This window comes from Triticum aestivum, chromosome 3D (assembly GCF_018294505.1).
Source record: "Triticum aestivum cultivar Chinese Spring chromosome 3D, IWGSC CS RefSeq v2.1, whole genome shotgun sequence".
Lineage (NCBI taxonomy): Eukaryota > Viridiplantae > Streptophyta > Magnoliopsida > Poales > Poaceae > Triticum > Triticum aestivum.
In genome coordinates, this window is record NC_057802.1 from 417,110,308 (window position 1) to 417,132,448 (window position 22,141).

The 22,141-nt window shown below is 44.0% G+C and overlaps 1 protein-coding gene across 1 annotated transcript; it reads right to left on the bottom strand.

Annotated features, from left to right (window-relative positions):
- Positions 1-9,154: 9,154 nt before the first annotated feature.
- On the bottom strand, positions 9,155-11,486 carry LOC123074791 (uncharacterized). Its single transcript, XM_044497541.1, has 2 exons — positions 11,239-11,486; positions 9,155-9,619 (listed from the first exon to the last, which is right to left on the bottom strand). Exons 1-2 carry the CDS (start codon positions 11,338-11,340, stop codon positions 9,383-9,385), a joined length of 339 nt encoding a protein of 112 aa, XP_044353476.1. The 5' UTR covers positions 11,341-11,486; the 3' UTR covers positions 9,155-9,382.
- Positions 11,487-22,141: the final 10,655 nt, after the last annotated feature.

Below are 22,141 nucleotides of genomic sequence, written 5' to 3' on the forward strand. Positions count from 1 at the left end.
GGCGAGGATGTTCTATAGGGGATCAATCGGAATGACGAAGAGGAGTGGGGATAGCGAGTCCCCCTATCACATCCCCTTCCATTCTTGATCAGGTCGCCGGGGACACTGTTGAGTAGCACACGCAAGGATGTTGCATTAAGAAAAGCCATGACCCAGTTACAAGGGAAACCCCTTCTCTGAAGGATATCAAGGATGTAAACCCACTACACCGAATCGAAGGCACTTCTGATGTGAAGCTTAAACATGGGGGTTCGCTTGTTTTCTCAGTGCAGCCATCTTGCGTAGTTGCGGATAAACATGAATGCTCTGAGTTTTGATGGAGGCACTTTGCGCATTTGAAACAATAGAGTTCATTTGGGGAGCAAGACTATTAGCAAGCACCTTGGACAATTTTTTTACGAGAGCATGGATGAGGGTAATCGGATGGAGGTCAAGAATGTCCTCGGCACCTCCTTCTTGGACAAAATAACTACATTAGCCGAGCTGAGCCACTACAAGTGAAGTGTGTGACTTGATGGTCAATAAAATGGTTGGCAACATTCATCACATCTTCTCTTATAATCTCTCAACATGCCTTGAAGAACTCCGCGGTGAAGCTATTCGGGCCCGATGCCTTATGGGAAGGCATCTGAACAATAGCAGCCCTGACCTCTGCCTCCAAAAAAGGTGACGTCGATATCCTGAATGTTTTCATTATGAATGTTAAGAGCCTCCCAGTTGAAAACAGTGACATGGGGGCATCTTTCTTCATGGTCGTGACAAAGTGTTCCTAGCTGATTCCCCCCCCCCTTCTTATCATGAGAGGTGACCCACCCATTATTATGCTTGAGCCTGTATGAAGTTTTTCCTTCTCCGAGCATTAAATCAGATAAACAAGAAACGAAAGTTTCCATCACCCTCATGGAGGTTGATGATTTAATACCTTTGCTTTTTTCCTCGCCCTTCCTGGTGCAACTAGGCTGGTGACCCTCTTCTTTAATCTGGTGGCAACATTTGCCTCATCATCGGAGAGCGTCTAGTGGTCCATGGCCATGTCCAGATAGAGGATGCCAGAGAGGGCCATGTGCAGCTGGAGCTTGTGGTCAAAGAACATGTTGCAGCTCCAAGTTCTTAGGCACTTCCCTATGTAATTCAACTTGTCGAAAAGACGTTGGTAAGGATTAGAGTGGTTTGAGGGCGCATTCCAAGAGTTTTGCGCAATATCCATAAAATCTGGAATCCGGGTGCATAAGCTCACGACTTTAAAAGAGTGGGACTTTTTGGGACCCTGATCACAAGTGAGTAACAGCGGGCCATGGTCGGAGAGTGATATTAGAGGGCATGGAAGAAATGGAAAATACCAAAAAAAGCTAATAACATTGAATCAATTGACATTGGCATAATAAGAATATTCCATGTCGTAAGGTGTTGGGTTAAGTCTCGCGTTCGCGAACTCCTCACTACCTTTTTTCCGTCGCATATCTCTCCCAAAAAAGTTTATTCAGAAGAATCAAATGCATTATTTCCCCATGTTTCAAGATAATACAATGAAAAAATAGGATATGATCATCGAGGGTAATGTCCCAGGCCTCATTGCAGAAAAAACTGCCAATTTTGCTCAAAGTCGTGGTCTACCGCCCGTAATGTCCCTGTCCTCATTGTAGGAAAAAAACTGTCAATTTTGCTCAAAGTCATGGTCTACCGCTCATTGCTCAAGTGAAATGACGATTTTGCATGTGTAATTCTCTAAGACCGCAATGTAGAAAAAACTGTCAATTTTACTCAAAGTCATGGTCTATAGCTCATTTGTCAATTGAAACAACGATTTTGCATGTGTAATTCTCTAAGGCCGCTCCCAATGCTCCACCTTGTACAGGTGCTAAGGCTGCCATGTATGCAAAAACTCTGATGTGGCAAGATAATTAAGAGGAGAGAGATGAATGTGGTGACCCAGGAAGAAACAATGCCAAGCGCGAGAACCTAGAAAAAACACTTAAATGGAAGAATCCCACCCATGCATGAAGATCTTTAGTTGCAAAATCATTAAATGAAGGATGCTTAGCACCAACAAGTTAAGCACCTATGCATTGGGGGCTTTAGTTGTTAAAGTTTTTAATGTATTTAGCACCTCATGTAAGCATCAATGCATTGAAAGCAGCCTAAGCCCGCAATTGAGGAAAGCGTCTTGGGAACAGTTAAGCCTGCTTCGATTGATGTTGAGGTCATTTTTATCTCTAGCACGATAAATCTGGTTGACCGTTGACATCACCCAGCTCGGTGAATAACCGAGGCATGTTTGATTGCCTGCACGAGGCTCATATAGACTCTAGTATGTCAAGATTCGCCTGTTTGTTTATCCTCACACTTGCATGAGCTTGCACGACATGAATCTCAAAGCACCCCTCGACGAGGCTTTGAGAATACGGGTTGATCTCTAAGAACGCCCAAATCGATCGTTTCCTAAAATGCGGGCTTATTATAATGCAATTTACACCATTGGAAGAAGCCCAAGGGCTCCTCAGATAGATGCTCATTGTAGTGCAATTTACACTAGAGGAACCAAGGCGGGGCTTTGAAATGCCCAAAATCAGCCGTCTCAAAGTCCAAAATCAGCCTTTTTCTCAGATGCGGGTTCATTGTGGTGCAGTTTAAACTACAAGAGAGAATGCAGACGCAAACTATGACAAATTCAGGCGATCAAACGGCATGCAGAACGTGACCCCGAGCTTTTGAAAAAATGTGAAAAGCGTGTAGATAACCAAACAGCCGCCGGCGTTTTGCATGTGCGTTTTGCAAAAAACAAAATACAAAAAGGGGAAATTTGGATGCCCCGTGAGAGCCCACATGCATGGAAGAACACGAGGAGAATTTTGAAGCCAAAGAACATGTTAGGAATCTAATAGTATTAGTATTAAGCTAATTAGGTGATTAGCAGATTCCTTAGGATAATCTAACCGGTGGTTAGAATCCTGGTGTTGCCCAGACGCAGTATCTAGCGAACCATTGTCGTGTCTTTCCGAACCGTCACCGTACCTTTTCTAGACGATGCGACGCCTCTTGTAATCGACACTGTAAACATCCGTTCAGGACATATAAAAGCCTGGATGAATCAATCAATAAAGATCACTCCATTCACTTCAATCTTTCTTATTTCTCTTCACGTCATCAGCACTGCTCGGACCAGAGAATAGGCTACAGGAGAGAAAGAAAGGTGAGAAAGAGAATATTTTAGAATAAATATACTTATATTCATATATTCACCAAATTACATACACAATATTTATATTACAATCTTAAATATAAATTCATTACAACATTATGTCTGATTCACATAATATAATATACATAGTCTGAAAGACTTTATTCTACTTATTGTTATACAATATATAACGTCTTGTAGTATTTAAATAGCTAAGTGACATCAATTTGTTTATGGAGATTAACTGAGGTCTCCAAAAACATCTCGGGTGTAATCCACAAGCATGTCTTCATCGAGGATGAGATCGTCCTTTGGCTTGTATACTTGAATAGCGCTTTGAGAAGAACCAGCTTGAGGGTTATCTTGAATAGCGTTGAAGTGAGCTTCAGCTTTATTTCCATGAACTTGTTTGCCTTTTCCTCCATACTTCATGTATAGATCCACAAGGTGCTTTGGAATTCGGCATTGATTAGTACGATGATTCATGCATCCACACCTTTGACAAGTTTGAGAGTTGTCATTTTGATCATTTTTCTTGAAATGACCTTTCCCCTTAGTTTGACCGTTGGTCTTTTGACCGTTGTTCCTTTTCCATTTTCCCTTGAATTTCTCGAAGTTCCTTTTACGGTTTCCAAATTTACTAGTAGAATGAGCATTAGCATGTGCTTCAGGGATAGGCATGGCACCCGTTGGGCGAGCATTGTGATTCTTCATGAGAAGTTCATCATGCTTCTCGGCCTGAAGTAATGTGTATATTAGCTCAGAATACTTTGTGTATTTCTGTTGACGATACTGCTGTTGCAATATCCTCATCGAGGGATGGAAAGTTCATAAAGTTTTCTCTATTAAGTCTGCATTTGAAACTTGTTGATTAAATCTTAGTTTGGAGTTAATTTTATGCACAGCAGAATTATATGCAGCAACGGACTTAAAGTCCTGAAACCTTACAAGAGACCATTCTCTTTGGGCTTCCGGCAGCATTACTGCTCTTTGTTGGTCATATCTCTCCTTGAGGGAGTCCCATAAAGCTAATGGATCCTCCTCCATCAAATATTCAGTTTTTAAATCAGGATGGAGATGGTGCCTTATGTAGTGCAATGTTGCATACTTTACCACTTGAGGTATTTCTGGAGCATTTTCGGGGGTGCGACAATGCAAAGACCGTGGCTACGTCCACTTAAGAATATTTTCATATCCATGGCCCATGATAGATAGTTACTTCCATCTATTCGTAGTTCTTGGAATTCTTTCTTATTGATGTCAGCCATATTTCCTTCATGTATGATCATGCATTTGATTAATTTTACTTGATAGTAAAATTTATTTTGGTAAAAAAACAAATATGTTCTAAAGGAACACTTATATTTTGTAAGCCATATATGTGTATATCATCGAATTTTGATATATTTGGAAGAGCACTATGGAGACATAAAAGTTGCCTCTGAGTAATAGGCAAATTGTAATATACAGTAGAAATGCCATTACTGTGTGATTGCACAAATATAATTCAAGATAATCATATATTTTATTTGGCCTTTTTATCTCATATTAATGAGAGAATATTGCATGAAAAAATATTTTTTAATGCAAAACAAAATTGTTGTATCAAATAACATGTTATAATATACTAAAACAAATATTAATAGACATGTCATATTACAGATATAAATGGATGTAAGGGCTACGGTGTAGATTTACAACACTATATAGGTCTCCAGCTAGGAAATACAAACTGGGAGTACGTCTAATACAAATTAGATTATATTAATACTACACATCACGAGTGACAGGCGACGTGGCCTGTTTTGGCTTATGGCTTGTGTCGTCACCGCTTGGAGCATTCTGGTCAAAAAGGGGATCGACCAAAGGACAGATCAGGTACGACATCAATTTAGAGGCCTCTGCCTCCAACATCACCACGGATGCCGCGGAACAATCCGATGGAAGAAGAGTTATGTTTAGTGAATAGTGCTACCACTAACACAATTTTAAGGGAAGAAAAATATTTCCAAACTCTTACTAAAAGAAAGGAAAATGTTATGACCATAACTGGAAATAACAAAGCAATTATTGGTTCAGGAAGAGCCACATTCACACTCTCTATGGGTACTATTATCGTAATTCAGAATGCACTCTTATATCCTGAATCTACACGTACTCTTATAAGTTTCAAAGATATCCGATCTAACAATTTCCATCTAAAAACAATAGAGGTGGATAACAAAGAATATTTGCTTTTAACAAAAAGCAACGGATATGAGGAACAAACTCTTGAAAAATTCCCTTCATTTTCATCCGGATTATACTTTACATACATAAAACCCGTACCTTATGTTGTGTACAAAATAATTTTTCAAAATCTTGATAAATTCAAGACTTGGCATGATCGCCTTGGTCATCCTGAAATAGGTATGATGAGAAAAATTATAAGTAATTCTATTGGTCATAATTTACCAATTAAAAGATTTCCCAAATCATCAGATTTTGTATGCACCGCCTGTGCTACCGGGAAATTAATTATTAAGCCATCTTATCTTAAAGTTAAAAATGAGTCGCTTAATTTTCTTGAAAGAATTCAAGGAGATATATGTGGTCCAATACAACCTCTATCCGGACCATTTAGGTACTTCATGGTGCTCATCGATGCATCTACTAGATGGTCACATGTGTGTCTATTATCCACACGTAACCATGCCTTTGCCAAATTAATTGCTCAAATTATCAAATTGAGAGCAAATCATCCTGAACACATGATAAAAACAATAAGAATGGATAATGCTGCTGAATTTAGTTCACGCGCATTTAATGATTATTGTATGGCTTTAGGAATCCATCTAGAACATTCAGTACCCTATGTCCATACTCAAAATGGAATGGCTGAATCTTTAATCAAAAAAGTAAAATTAATTGCTAGACCACTATTACAGAATTGCAATTTACCAACCTCTTGTTGGGGACATGCGGTTTTACACGCCGCAGATCTGATGCAAGTCGGACCAACTGCATATCATGAAACTTCCCCGTTTCAAATAGTACGTGGCAATCAGCCAAGTATTTTCCATCTGTGAAAATTCGGTTGCGCTGTATACGTACCGATATCACCACCGCAACATACCTCTATGGGACCCCATAGAAAATTAGGAATCTATGTGGGATATAATTCTCCGTCAATTATAAAATATTTAGAACCCCTAACAGGGGACCTGTTCACAGCCCGGTACGCTGACTCAATTTTTTATGAAGACCATTTCCCGTCATTAGGGGGAGAAACAAACCACAAAGAATGCCAGGAAATAGATTGGAATGTAACATGCATTCAGTCCATAGATCCACGTACTAAAGAATCTGAATTTGAAGTTCAGAAAATTATAGATTTGCAACACTTTGCAAATAACCTGCTAGATGCATTTACTGATCACAAAGGTGTCATTAAATCTTATATCCCCGCAGTTAATGCACCAGAACGAGTAGAGGTACCAAATAAAACTACTCAACTCCCAATTACAAATAAAAGGGGGAGAAATCTGGTCACAGGGGAAAAGGCTTCTCTAAAGCCTCCGCGGAATCAAAGAAAATCAAAATCTATGACAGTAAATGCAAATCAACCTCAAGTTGATGGACACCAAATTGATGTTCAACATCAAGAACCCAACATAAATGTGCACACAAATTACAATGTTGGGATATCGAAACAATCAGACTCCATTGTTATGGGAAATCATACGGAGCCTGAAGAAATTAATGAAATATCCATAAATTATATTGATTCAGGAGAAACATACAATAGAAGCACTACAGTTGTCGACAAAGATTTCTCCTCGAAAATTGCTGAAACCCTTCAACTGGATCTAGAGCCAAAATCTATGAAAGAGTGCCTCAAGCGCTCGGATTGGCCCAAATGGAAGGAAGCAATTGAGGCAGAATTACACTCGCTTAATAAAAGAGAGGTATTTTCTAAAATAATACCTACTCGTCATAAAGTCTTCCCCGTGGGAGCAAATGGGTTTTTGTTCGAAAAAGGAACGAAAACAATGAGGTGGTGAGATATAAAGCGAGACTAGTAGCTCAAGGGTTTACGCAGAGACCCGGTATCGACTATGACGATACATATTCTCCTGTAATGAATGGAATTACATTTCGATACTTAATATCTTTGGCAGTACAAATGAATCTACCAATGCAGTTAATGGATGTAGTGACCGCTTATCTATACGGGTCACTCGATGCGGAAATTTATATGAAAGTTCCTGATGGACTTAAAATCCCGAATCCAAATATAAATCGCAACATGTATTGTGTAAAACTACAAAAGTCACTCTATGGCTTGAAGCAGTCGCTTAAAATGTGGTATAATCGACTCAGTGAGTTCCTTCTCAGTAAAGGGTACTCGAATAACAATGATTGCCCATGCATATTTATAAAGAAATCCTCAAAGGGATTTTGCATCATCTTAGTATATGTTGATGATCTCAACATCATTGGCAACGCATAAGATATAACTCTAGCACGCAATCATTTAATGACGGAGTTTGAGATGAAAGATTTGGGAAGAACCAAATTCTGCTTAGGTATACAACTTGAGCATTTTCCCTCGGGAATACTCGTTTATCAACCCGCTTACATTCAGAAAATTTTGGAAAAATTCAACATGGATAAATCATATCCATCCAAAACACCTATGGTCGTCAGATCTCTTGATATGAACAAGGACCCTTTTAGACCAAGGGATGATAACGAGGAGGTATTGGGACCTGAGTTTCCATACCTCAGTGCCATAGGAGCACTAATGTACCTTGCAAATTGTACTAGACCAGATATTGCCTTTGCAGTAAATTTACTCGCCCGACATAGTGCAGCTCCAACAAAACGACATTGGACAGGAGTAAAGAATATCTTCAGATATTTACAAGGTACTAAAGATCTTGGTTTATTCTATCGGAGAAATCAAGACATGACCCTAATTGGTTATTGTGACGCTGGATATCTTTCTGATCCTCATAATGCCAGGTCACAAACAGGGTTCGTATTTTTATATGGTGGAACTGCTATTTCATGGAATTCAACAAAACAGACTTTAGTAGCTACCTCCACTAATCACTCTGAAATAATTGCATTATTCGAAGCCTCACGAGAATGTGTATGGCTCCGGAGAGTGATAAATCATATTCAGACATCATGCGGTATTGGTTCATTACAATCACCAACCATTATCTATGAAGATAATGCTGCATGTGTTGCTCAAATGCATATGGGATATATTAAAAGTAATATCACAAAACTTATCTCTCCAAAATTATTTTTCCTCATGAATTACAGAAAGATGGAGAGATTAATATTTTGCAAACAAAATCTTGTGACAATCTTGCGGATTTGTTCACTAAGTCTTTACCAGGAGCGGCATTTCAAAAATGCATTCATGGTATTGGTATGAGACGACTACAAATCTTGCCATGTTCAGGGGGGAAAATTTCCTAGAACTAAATTTATGAGCTTTCCAACGGATTTCTCATGTGGTTTTAAATAAGTGATTAAATATACTAATGATATATCAAATTTCTATAGTTCCTTTTATATTTTCCTACAGGGGCATAAATAGTACAAGATTAAAGGATTCTCAAAGTTATAAGATCAAGGACTATCAAGAAGACACAAGACTTTTGATACATAAGATATATGTAGATTCTCAAGACAATGAAGACTAAGAACAGCGTTGTCCAAGGAGGAGTGTTAGGAATCTAATAGTATTAGTATTAAGCTAATTAGATGATTAGCAGATTTCTTAGGATATTCTAACTGGTGGTTAGAATCCTGGTGTTGTCTAGACGCAGTATAAAGTAAACCGTTGTCATGTCTTTCCGAACCGTCGACGTACCTTTTCTAAACGATGCGACGCCTCTTGTAATCGACACTGTAAACATCCGTTTAGAACATATAAAAGCCTGGATGAATCAATCAATAAAGATCACTCCATTCACTTCAATCTTTCTCGTTTTTCTTCAGAACTGAAGTAGTCTGCTGCTATGTACACGCACGCACACACACAAAACGGCATACTAGTCGTGCGGGCCAGCTTCACGTCTCTTGCAGCCTTCTCTAGGCCAGGACGCACCCCAAAATGTTGCCGCGCTACCAGCCGATGCTAAAGCTAAAATACTGGTCCAGGAAGAAAAAAACGTAGAAAAGGTTTCAAACTAAACACGCAAGCTAGAACGGTGCAGTGGCAATGTCCCTCTTGATGGAGCGTCCGTGGGTGCGGCAACCCGTGCCGCCGCCACCGCGCGGCGTCGAGTCCTCCGACGAGCCGAGCTCGACGTCGTCGTCCGACGAGTCCGTCGTGGAGGAGCCCATCTTCCTTACGCCCCGCACTGGCTTGAGCCCTTCCGTGAAGATCCTGATGGCTTCCTCAGTCGTCCTTGTGCTCACCACGTACAGCGCCGCCTCCTGCAATTTTGATTAATATCTGTCAATTAACTAACTCAAGCTGCTCTGTCTTTTTTATATAAAAAAGTTTGGATCTACTTATCATCTCATGACGGGTGTAAAGAACACACAATAATAATAATTACATTAATATTCATAGACCATAGAGGATGCACTGAAGCGAGTGCCGATGTACGTACGTGCATATGTACAAGTTACATGGGTGATGCGTATGCGAGTACAGAAGGAATATTACATATGTAAATGGCAACGTAAACGAGCAACATTAAATTGTGGTGGGCAGCGTCCTTGTCACGACTGTTCTCTGTTGTGACGGACACAGGACACGTCGACACACAAGCTTCGTGGTAACAGAGACCGACCCAAGTGCATGAACAGCAATGCAGGAAGCAATAGCAATCGCAGTTGCGTATATAAGCACCTCCGTTCATCAATTCCTTTTCATTGCAGTACTATTTGTTCTGTGTTTCTTTGTGCATTGTTCGGGTGACTGCGACCCTCCAAGTTTACAAAGTCGTATATATTGCATTTTGGGATACAAAATAATTTTGTAGAAAACATCGTAAATTTATCTATTCACTTCAACCAGGAAATTAGTATATTAAAAACAGGAAATTAGTACATGTAGGAATAGGATTTTTTTTTTTTAACTTAGCAGGAGGGTTCTTTGTACAAACAGGATCCCTTGAATGGATGGATCCGGTACATACGTTTATCAAGAATCCTCTTTAAGGCTTAGTTCTTTTGCTTAACCTGTGTGCATGCATACGAAACTTAACGTCCGGGGTGTTGTAGAGATGAGTGGAAACCGGATGGAATCGACTTTACAGGAAGCTGAGGTAGGTCACTAATCACCAAAGAGAAACGGTAGAGCTACACGTGCAAAAGATGGCCGAGTTGAATAATTTGCCTTTCAGCTCTACAAGACTACTAGAACCATGAGAAACCTACCATTGAACACAGTAAATTTGTAAATTGTTATAAAAAATATTTTCAGATTTCAGTGTTAACTTTAGTTTTCAACTTCTTCCTCTATCATCATTGTCTATTTAATTGACAATTTAGTAGGAACACTGTCCCAGTTGAGGGGGTTTGTCAAAGAAAAAAATTTCAGTAAAATATATATTACTCCCTCCGTAAAGAAATATAAAAGCGTTTAGATCATTACGAAAATATAAGAATGTTTAGATTATTAAAATAGTGATCTAAACGCTCTTATATTTCTTTACAGAGGGAGTACAAATCTGTAGACTGTTATAGACTTATAGTGCAATCCTGTTCTACAACTATCTGTATATCCTATACTAGAATATTGCTTTCATTTTTATTCTACGGAAGGTATATAGACATGTGTTAGTACATCCTTACAAGTTGCGAAGAAGGCACATAGTACAAAAAATTAAGTTTATATTATTACAGCAAGGAAGAATGGAGGGAGAACACATGATACTTTTTGGGCTAGCGCTACTTGAATTTTCTTTAAGCAAAAAATAGCGCTAGTGGTGATGGATCGGATTTCAAACATGGGAGGGATAAAAAGCTGCCTGGTTTGGAACAGACATATACGTATATACAACCGCAAAAAAAGATATATACGTATATACACAGAATATACGTACCCTTGCGTACTTGAGCTGCTCGAGGGTGAGCGTCTTTGGCTCCGCCTCCATGGACAGCATCCTCCCCGACGCCGCCACACCTTGCACCTGCACCGTCCCCATCTCCGGCGCCGTGTGTGTATATATGCCCCTAGACAGCTTCTACCGTATGCTATGCACCACAAATACACGACGCGTACGTGTCTCACTGCTGCTCTTCCTTGTAAGTGGGATGTGGGCGCGAGTGCGTTTCGATTATCAGCTGCAAGAATTTGCTGTGGACGAGACGGCCGGGAGGGGGCACTGCCGGGGCATATATACGAGCCGGCTCTGGTCCTGGAGAATCGTGTCGTGAATTGACGGGCAGACGTGGCTTAAACGGAGTGGCCGTACGAAGACACGTGGCGGCGGGGCGACCGGGCGATAGGGTCCGCGCGTCCGTTGCGGACCGACGAGCTGGCGTGCCGATGGTGGCTCCCGGCCGCGGCCAATGGGAGCTTGACATGGCGGGCACACACGGCCCGGTGAATCGGGTTCCCGGATACGTATCGCCGATCAATCATGATTCACGACGGGAGTACGAGTCTGCCGGTTGCGGATCGCGTGGGTCTATCTCCCACGTGCTTGGGCACCGGCCTACTGCGGCCCTGCACGTGGCTCCACAAATAAACACGTCAACTTCATCGCATTTCCCAACCGCCAGAATTATGCACATAGATCAGCTCCGACCTCCGAGGTTTCAGGATGTTTGAGGAGGAGAGAGCAAAACCGACTCGTACGTGGAACCGTATTCATACGTGCGTACGTACGTACGTGCTCAGTGCTTTTCTTTTTTGCGGGGTACGTGCTCAGTGCATGCAGATTGCACCAAGGCCGGCATGGCGGCATGGCATGCATGCAAGAACGTATACGACGTGCATGCTTACTTTCATCGCGGATGTACACGTACCAAAGCAGCTAGTGCGTACACGCCGGAAGCCCATGACACCAGAGAAAGCGGCGAACAGAGGAGCGACCAAACCAAGAGAAGGGAGCGAGATCTTTTCTCGGCGGCTGCGTGCATGTGGTGGTGGGGACGCCTGCTTGTAATTTGTGAGCGGGAGTGCATCCACGACACCGGGGAGGTGGAGCCCGCGCGCGCCCTCCTCCCGCCACGTCCACCTGCGCAGCCCGCTCGCTTTCACAGCTCGACCACCTCTGTACCAAACGCAAGCGACCGAGCAGATAGACCTTAATTTATGCCGCCATGGTTTGTTACTCCACCGATTAGTTAATCCGGTGGACGCTGCGCTGGCGAGCTCCCAGCTACCGGTCTCTATCGCTTGCAGTGCCGTGCGTGTGTCTGTGAAATACTGTGAATGATTGGGAAGGTAATGTTCGTTTTTAAAAAAAATTGAGAAGGTAAATTGTTAAGAGTGTTTTTTTTACGAGAGAAATTTTACAATCTATTCATAAATCATGGCGTAGAGAGAACACTAGAGGTAACAAAAATTACAATCAGGTTCGCCGACCACCTAGCGATGCTACAAGCACTGAAGCGAGCCGAAGGCGCGCCGAAGGCGCGCCGCCGTCATTGCCCCTCATCACCGGATCCGGGCAAACCTTATTATAGTAGACAGTTAGAAAGTCGTCGTGCTAAGGCCCCAAAGGACCAATGCACCAGAGCAACAACCGTCATCGATGAAGAAAGTTGTAGATAAAAAGATCAAATCTGTAACCACACGAACAAAGAGGAACAAAAATTGGATCCAAATAGATTCACCGAAGACCAGCACCGACTGAATACCGCGAGATCTACTGAAGAGACACCTCCACACATCCTTCAAGACGCTATTCGCACCATCGGGGCGGGGATAAAACGTGGAAGACATTATTCCTACTGAGGAACAAATATATGATCAATCCAAAGCAACCTTTCTGACGATCTATGTCGCTACACTTACTAGCTTGATGATGTGCCCTAACCACGCATCAGCGCACATCATCTAATCCGGTGGCCTCATCAAGCCTCCCACGATGAGCCGAGAGCACCAACCGGTCTAGCAGACTCTCAGGGCGCACTACATGCGCATGCTCCAGAATCCGGCGCCGTCATCTTTTGTCGTCCCAATTTTAGGAGAGGTCAACGCATTGACATTGCCAGGCTCAACACACGTCCAACGTCGACCCCATTGCGCCACGCCACCGAGACCCGTCGCCGCCAACACGGTAAATGTCACGCTGCAACACCTCTTGATCCAGATCGTCGCCAAAGCCAACCCAACGGTGTCCACCAACCAACTATCTCCCAAGGCGGCGCCTTCAAGAAGGGAACAACATTGAAGGCGTCGTCGCTGCCCACCGCAGTTAGGGTTTTCACCTGGATGAAAATGGCGTTGTGGAAGTAGAAACCGATCTTACGAACGTCTCCATGGAGAAAATACGACGCCCATGGGCGTCGCCATCCTCGTGGCCAACCTGTGTCGGCTAGGGATTTCTCCCAATCCAAATCCCCACCTCCAGCTCCAACCGCATCGAGGATCGGCAAGTCTCGCGACCCATATCCTTACGGAGGAGATCGCTTCCTCCTGGCCCATCATCCCCGACGGAGGATTGGTTGCCTTTATCTATAAAGCGGAGCGAAAGCTTATTTTGTAAAACGGGAATGTTAACACCAGGTCTGTCATGATTAGGTAAACAATGAGCAACCCTATTTTGTGAACAAAGTAATTTAGGAATAAACTCCTGACTTTCAAGTAAAAGCTCTGGTAAAAATATTCAACAACAGGTCCGCTTGCAATCTACTCCCTAGCTGTAAGTGCATCTAGTGCCACCCCTAGTTGGTTTTGGAGTATTGACAACAAACTTGGTTGATGGACTAATGTGTTTGTGAGAGTTGCAGGATAACACAGGTAGTAGTCCCTCATTGATTCGGTTTACCTACCAGAGATGACCCCTAAAAATGTATGAAGACATTGAAGAGAAAGGTGGTTCGTGAAGACATTCACGATGAAGATTATGACATGTGAAGACATTCACTTGAAGACTATGGAGTGCGAAGACATAGTTGTTTCGTAGTTTCATTTTCTTTATTGAGTCATAGGAATCACCGTACTGTTAAGTGGGGTCCAAGTGAACAAAGTCAGAGTGACTGATGTGATACTCAACCAAAATCCTATGTCTTCGAGCGAAGACAATGAGAGCAAATCTTATCCAGAGCTGGATGAGTCAGCTTTACTTGTAGCCCAAGTCAAGCTGTCGCGTGTGTTCGAAATCCGACAGTTGGACACGTGTCGGTTCCTTAGTGACCCAGGGTCATTTCGGACATATCAGGTCGGGTTGCCTCCTGGCTACAAATAGCCCACCCTCTACACCATAAATTAGTGGCTTCTCAGAGTTAGTGCACGTCTTTTGTCGTCTGAGAGCACCCCACCTCCGAAGCCTTTGAGAGAGAGATCCTTGCGAGGACAAAGCCCAAAAACACCCAGAGCCAAAGAGTGTTAGGCATCACTGAAGTCTTTCTGTTCGCATGACCTGAAGACTTGTTACACTTGAGGACTGTGAATCCTCCAACCGGTTAGGCGTCGCGTTCTGAGCATCCAAGAGTCATTGTGGATCATCGGTGAACGAAGTCTGTGAAGGTTTGGAAGTCTACCTTAAAGACTTACCAGAGTGATTGGGCGAGGACTAGGTGTCCTTAGCTCAAGGGGAATAAGGTGAAGACGTGGTCTTCTGAGTTCAATCTCAGTCTCCCTAACCAGACGTACAGTTGTCATAGCAACTGAAACTGGTCTACCAAATCCTTGTCTTTGTTAAGCAACTGGTTCTATCCCTCTCTCACCTTTACTTTACTGTTTGTCTTCGTGAAGTCATTGCTTGCCTGTCTGATCTGTTTGACTTCACTGTGTGAAGACTATTACCTGTTTGGCTTCATACTGTCTTCCATCCTGATCCATACTACCTAGCTACTGATAGTCTTCATACTTTCACTACATTGCTTACTTAACTATGGCTTGTCTAGTGTAGTCTATCTTCCGCCGCATATCAATAGGTTCATTGCATTTGTTTGTCTTCAAAGACCTCGTGTTTTGAAGACTTTCATAAAAATCGCCTATTCACCCCCCTCTAGTCGATAACTAGCACTTTCAATTGATATCAGAGCAAGGTGCTCCCTTGTTCTGTGTGATTCGGTTTAACCACCTGGAGTTTCAGCTATGTCGATTGCAAGGATAATAAAGGTGTCTGCTGCGTGCCCAGTCTTTGATGGCACTGATTACCCCTAGTGGAAGAATAAGATGTGCGTGCATCTTGAAGCCATTAACGTCGACCTCTGGTATGTCGTCAAGACAGGCGTTCCCAAGGTCGGTGAAGGTGTCACCGCTGCTGATGTCAAGAGGTTCACTCAATTGGACTCGGCCGCCAAGAACATCATCTGTGGTCATCTAACCCAAGGATAGTATGGCCGTGTGAGTGAACTGGAAACTGCGAAGCTAGTCTGGGACTGGCTGTCCAAGGTCAGCGAAGGCATCTCAACTCAGAGAGACTCAAGGATTGATGTTCTTCGCAACCTCTTCAACTGCTTCAAGAGAAACGACAATGAGAATGTCCAGCTCACATTTGATCGCCTCACTGATATCACAAATGAGCTTCGCGCTCTTGGCGCCACTGAGATCACCAAGCATGAAATCGTCAAGAATCTCCTGAGATCACTTGACAGCTCATTTGACACCCTGGCCCTGATGATACAAGAACGTCCTAACTTCAAAGATCTCGATTCGTCTGACATACTTGAGTGGCTCAACACACATGAGGTCCAGCTATCTGAGAAAAGAGACATCTATGGCCCCAATTATGGCCGAACCCATGCTTTGAAGGCAAAGGTTGTTTCCTCATCTGAAGAAGAATCTGACTGCACTTCTGAGGATCATGAAGACATTGGAAAGGAGCTAGCTATGCTCGTGAAGAAGTTCTCCAAGAAGAATCGCTTTGGAAAGTCTTGAAGATCCAGCTTAAGAAATGATGAGGCTTCCACTCGTGATCACAAGAAAAGAACATGCCACAAATACAAGAAGCCAGGCCACTACATCTCTGAGATTCCGCAATGGGACAAGGAATCTAAGAAGAAGAAGAAGAAGAAGAAGAGCAAGGAATATGATTTTGACGACAAGAAGAAGAAGAAATCCTCAAAGTCTTCATCTCACAAGAAGAACTCATCCAGCAAGGCTCGTGCATTTGTTGGCAAGGAGATGGATTCAGAGGAGGAGTCTGCTTCTGAAGAGGCGGAGGTGGAGTCTGAGGAGGATTCTGATTCAGGCGTGGCAAGCCTGGCTCTAGCACCGGCATTCGTCACCAAGTCCATCTTCAACACTGAAAACAATGGTCACTTCGCCGACGCTGAAGCCGATGATGAGGACGACTCCGTTCCGACCTACTGCTTCATGGCGCGAGGTGCCTGACGGTGTCCTGGACTAGGGGGTACTCACCACGTCGTCTCTCGATCATTCGGATTGGTCCGAGGACCCCCATGGCCGTTTACTCATGGGCCAGTTCGGACAGCCGATGTATACTCGAGGAAGATTCCACAAGACTTGGTTATCAAGACAAGGACTCCTCTCCACCGACGTATTCGACTAGGACTCTTGTTATCCTAGGCCTCTGCTAAATTATATAAACCGAGGCCTAGCTAGTCGATAGGGACATGCTAGATCATTATGATATTATTCATCATACCCTTAGGTTTTAGACCACAACATATGATCTCGAGATAGATCAAGCAGGAAGTAGGGTATTACCTCCATTAAGAGGGCCCGAACCTAGGTAAACATCGTGTCCCTGTCTCCTATTACCCATCGATCCATGACACACAGCTTGGGACCCCCTACCCGAGATCTGCTGGTTTTTACACCGACAATGGTGCTTTCATTAAGAGTTTCGTTGTGAGATGAACAAAGGATCAATGGCTCGTCTCCAGATTAACTGCGACGTCGGCATCTTCGTCACCGGCTCGACTGGTCACCTTGGCTCGACCGAGGACTGCACTCCGCGTCAGATCGTCATGTTCGGACGATGACCTTCATCAACATCAACTCCGATCTCTCTCAAGATCATGGAGGAATCATACATGGAGCCCGGGGGCTTAATGTCAACATTGCCCTTGAGCGATCGTGCTGTTTTTCTGGACAGCGAACTTGTATCCGCCGCCACCGCCTCCTCGAGTTTCGTTTTAACGATTGCTTCGGTGGAATTGTGTGGAATTAAGTCTACTACAATCATGCACAATTTCGTCGAGTTCCGATGGAGGAATCTCCGGCAATCTATGATATACTGGAGCCCTGTGAAATCTGGACGGGAATCTGGATGAGTTTAGGGCGTGGTCTCCAGAGCCCAGCTCGGGGGTCCTTTGGAAGATCCAACCGTTCATCTGCTGCGGAATTCACATATCTACACCCCTCAAAATTTCAGCTCGATCCGACGGTTCAAACTCCGGGAACCTTCCGATGAGTGTACCAATTTTCTTATCTGTTTTCTGCGCGAATACGGATCCGACCCGAATTCATGTTTCTTTATGAAAGTGATATTGGACACCCTTTTTAAAGGAATTTTCTTCTAGGGTATTGTGTGTTGTTCTTAACACGTGCTCATAAAATTTTAAGGCTTCTCTGAGGTACTCTTCACCATCACGCTGGTGTCAAACCAGTCCGGTAACATTGCTCCACGGCTGCCGACCTGCACTAGACACATCATCGCTTAGTTGAGCCGAGCTCAACTTCTTCGGATCATCATCTCGGCGAGCCGAACAAGAGTTCGGCATCGCGAAGGATAAATCATCACCAACATTGCCGCCCCACGGATTACACGGAGCAGGCACACCGGCATCGCCGCACGGTCACTTCATCAAGCCGGCATTGACCACGTCACGAGTTACGACCTGTATCGGCATGGCCGCACTGTTGCTTCTTCAAGCCGATGTCCATCACGCCGACCTACTTCGACTCATCGGCTGACATGGAGGCTTCGACACCTCAACTGGACCGGGGGCTCCGCTATTTCTTCATCAACATGCTCCGGTGCCTTCGGCGTCACCGGCCGACCAGCTTCGACACATCGGCTGGCATGGCGGCTGCAACATAACCTTACCGACCTGCTCCGTCACCTCGGCGTTCAGGCCATATTTCTTTAATTATTTACTTCACTTAAATTAATTAAGTAGAAGAATTTTTTAAAGCATATTATTGTTATTATTTCTCGCTTGCACTATTTTATGTGTGCAAGCGATTGGTTCAGACCGGGCCGCGTTGTCACCTCGGTGTACCGACGAACCACGACACCTCGGCTGGATCGGGGGCTTCATCATCACTTCATTAACCCACACTGGGGACTTCGGCGTCATACTGCCGGCCTGCTCCGTCGCCTCGGTCGTCCGGGGGGTTCCACCTCGCCACATTGGTCGTGCTATGTCGCCACTTCGGAGTGCCGAGCTCTTCTCTCCGCCACCTCGGGACCGGCTTGGGGGCTGGGACCTCGTCCCGCCGTAAGCTCGGGCCGCGCATCGACACCGAGCACATTAACCAACTAAGTCGCTTTCATGCTCAATGTTTTAAATTTTTAATTTGTGTTCGGTTCGACCGTGCTCACATACGTTGTTTGTTGAAAGAAACTCCCTTTGCCCATGTTAACTGGGGGCTCTTAAAATTTATATGAGCCGTTCTATAATAATTGTTTTCTTCCTAGTCGTTGCAAAGTCTTTTTCTATCACTCCTTTTTTGACGCGAGTGTATGGTTAATAGCCGGGGAACCTAGTTTCTCTCTCAAAGCCGCTCGAGTTTAGTTTGCTAAACTGGCCTCGGAGAAGCACTCCGCCTTCGGGATAAGGAGGTTGAAGCCAAAGGCTGACCTGCTTGAAGTTTTGAGATCGGATGTGTCATGTTAAAGCACGACAGAAGCACAATTTTTTTAAAGACCAATGTTTGGATTGGCACAAAAATCTTGATTTAGCCCGGACGTCAAGCTTTTACATAAGTTTTTGGCTTTTCGAGCTTATGGCACCTTTTAGCTATTTGAATGTTTTTCTTTCAGGAAGCGGGACATCCTCATGACCAAGGTGCCCTGCATAATAATTCAGCTCGGGAGATCTTTTTCGACCCACAACTCGTCATCTTTCCCGCCGAACTACACCTCGGTGTTGACAAAACACATGCCATATCGGGACTAGTTCCCGAGCAGTGCAACGCCAGACGCCTTTAAAGCATTGACAATATTCACGGGGGGGGGGGGGTGGGATTACAGTCGAACCCACCAAAACCGAGGTACCCCATAGAGTCCTCGGCAAGCTTTCTCGGGCATTGCTTTATATGCATCGGTTTCGACTTGTGTCTTTGGTCAATACTTGGATTGCCCGGCTCCTGTGCTTGCCTCCTATGTTCCGCCTTGTTCGGCTAGGTGTGCAAAGGGAGAACCACTGCGATTGTGTTTCCAGCTCGCATGGTTAAGCGCCTCAATGGAGAAAGCCGAAAACTGACTGTCACAATAGGCGTAAACTGGTCAGCGATCCGATGACTGTATTAAACTATAAGATCGATAGAGGTCACCCCGTGTTAAATGACGGTCCGTTCATAACATGGGCCGAAGTGTTTACGGCTTGACTTCGACTGTTGCCGAACACTAACCGGGGGCTAGTAATTGGCCTCCCAACTTCAAGCTCCTATGACTAAGTGAAAGTTATAAAGCCCGCATATCTGATTGCCTTGTTTCTGCTAGCACAACCGCCTCCGGGCACCGAGACGTCGGCTAAGGGTTTCCTTGTTATTGTGGAAACACCCTGTGTAGCATCTACTAAGGGGTAGAAGCCGATGATGGGCCACTTTCAAATGATAAACGGTTGCAACGGAGTCAAAATAAACATATATCATCAGTGTTTGTATTCATTACACAAGCGCTGCATTCCGTAATTATCGTTATAAAGCCATAAATATGCATCAATTTGACTTAAGATTTTGGCCAAGCTGGGTTGCCTGGCTCCTGTGCTTACCCCTACGTTCCCGATCGTTTGGCTAGGCGGTAAAGGGAGCACCTCTGTGATTGTTACTACCGGGTCATCCGAGTTAGTACCTCAGACTGGGTGAAGCCGAAAGCTAGCCATCTTAAAGGATATAATTGGTCGGCAACAAGGGAAGTGAAAATTTAGGTTCGCTATAGACCACATAGTCCGGGAACTTTCCCCAAACTAAATCCTCAATATTTTCCTCCCACATTACTCAGAGGTGAGGTTTCATGATTATGATCAGCATGACAACCCAAAGAAAGGAACCGATAGCGGGACTATTTTCTTTGGAAGATGCTTTTTACATTTAATAGCAATATAACATATCTCTCCGCATACCTTTGTTTATAAAACCATATGGCCAGATTGCCTTGTTTGTCGTAAAAATTTGCCCTTGTAAAGTAGGACAAACACTCCCTAGCTACTGACCGAGGAGGTTGAAGCCGATGGTCGATCAACAAAGTTTTGTACAATGTGGACCCAAGCATTAATGATGTAAAGTACTTGGATACATAGAATCATTACACATAAAAATTGCAAGTAAAATTCATTTACTGCAACCCATCTTTTAACCCCCTTGGGGCCTACCTTGGCGAGCTCGGATTTCGACTAGCTCTAAGCTCCTTTAAGAGATCTTATTCTCTTTTTGAGAAGTTTGTGTTAAACAAAACAAATTTTTCTTTCAAACGGACATCGATCCTTAATTCAGCCACCCGTGCCCACATTAAGGCTCGGGGGCTACTGGGCTTCGCGCTCATTATTTATAAATATTAAAAGGGCACATTGATCCCCTGATCTGGTGTTGCCACCTGACCAGTGGCTCGCGGGCTACTGCATTGCCTATTCAATGCAGAAAATTCAAAGTGCTCCGTGTTCGGCATGACCGAACTATGGACAAGCGCGTCTTCGGACAACAATAAGTACCATCTGGAACTTATCCGGCATCAAGCTAATATATCACGGCAACTTCTCACGACCCTTTCTCAAGGGCCCGTCTGCCGATCACTATTACCTCTAATATATTACATTGCGTTTCTATTCCTACGTATGCTGCCGAGCTAGGAGTTGATCCTTAGGACGATTTCGCGAATCGACCTGAGTCTCAGGGGCTACTAGGATCAGCGGTTTCATGTTTTCCTTCAGGTGCATCTCAGGTTTTAGACCGACACACACCTTGAGGGCTACTGGTTATACATATTGATAGCAAATAAATTTACACGCATCGGAAATAAAATCCGTAAACAATTAGCCCATCACCGAGGTGCTGAACCACCTCGAAAGCATTTCGGGATATAGCTCGGATGCAAGTGGCTGGCTCCATAAAGGGCATTTCCGGCATTAAGCTCGGCTAAACTCCTTCAACTTTTTTGAACCAAGGTGATCTATGACACCTCGGATACGGTCCGGTGTTGTAGCTCGGATACATTCCGGCGTTGGAGCTCGGAAGCGGTCCGGCGTTGGTGCTCGGCTGCAAAAGATACCTCGAATGTAGTCCGGCATTGAAGCTCGGATGCAAGAGGACACTGCCGCACGACAAACACTTCAAACCTGAGGTGTGGCATAAAAATAACAAGGCATTGATAAAGGCCGAAGACTTAAAGGGCTCCTCGGATACCCGACGTGTGAGATCTTCAGATTTAGCTCGGCAATCCTCAAGATAGAAGATGGGAAGGTTTGTTGAACCATTTTTCAAGACCGACGACCAAAGATGAAGAACAGTTCAGAAGAACCGGGTAGCGTCCCCAACTTGAAGACCAATTCAGGGGGCTACTTATGGTGTCCTGGACTAGGGGGTACTCACCACGTCGTCTCCCGATCAGTTGGATTGGGCTGAGGACCCCCATGGCCGTTTACTCATGGGCCAGTTCGATAGTCGATGTATACTCAAGGAAGATTCCACAAGAC

Excerpts from the sequence above, each read along its gene's own strand:
- LOC123074791 (XM_044497541.1), bottom strand. The coding sequence starts at position 11,340 with ATGGGGACGGTGCAGGTGCAAGGTGTGGCGGCGTCGGGGAGGATGCTG. Across the intron at positions 9,620-11,238 it reads AGCAGCTCAAGTACGCAAGG|GAGGCGGCGCTGTACGTGGT; the intron begins GTACGTATATTC and ends TCAAAATTGCAG.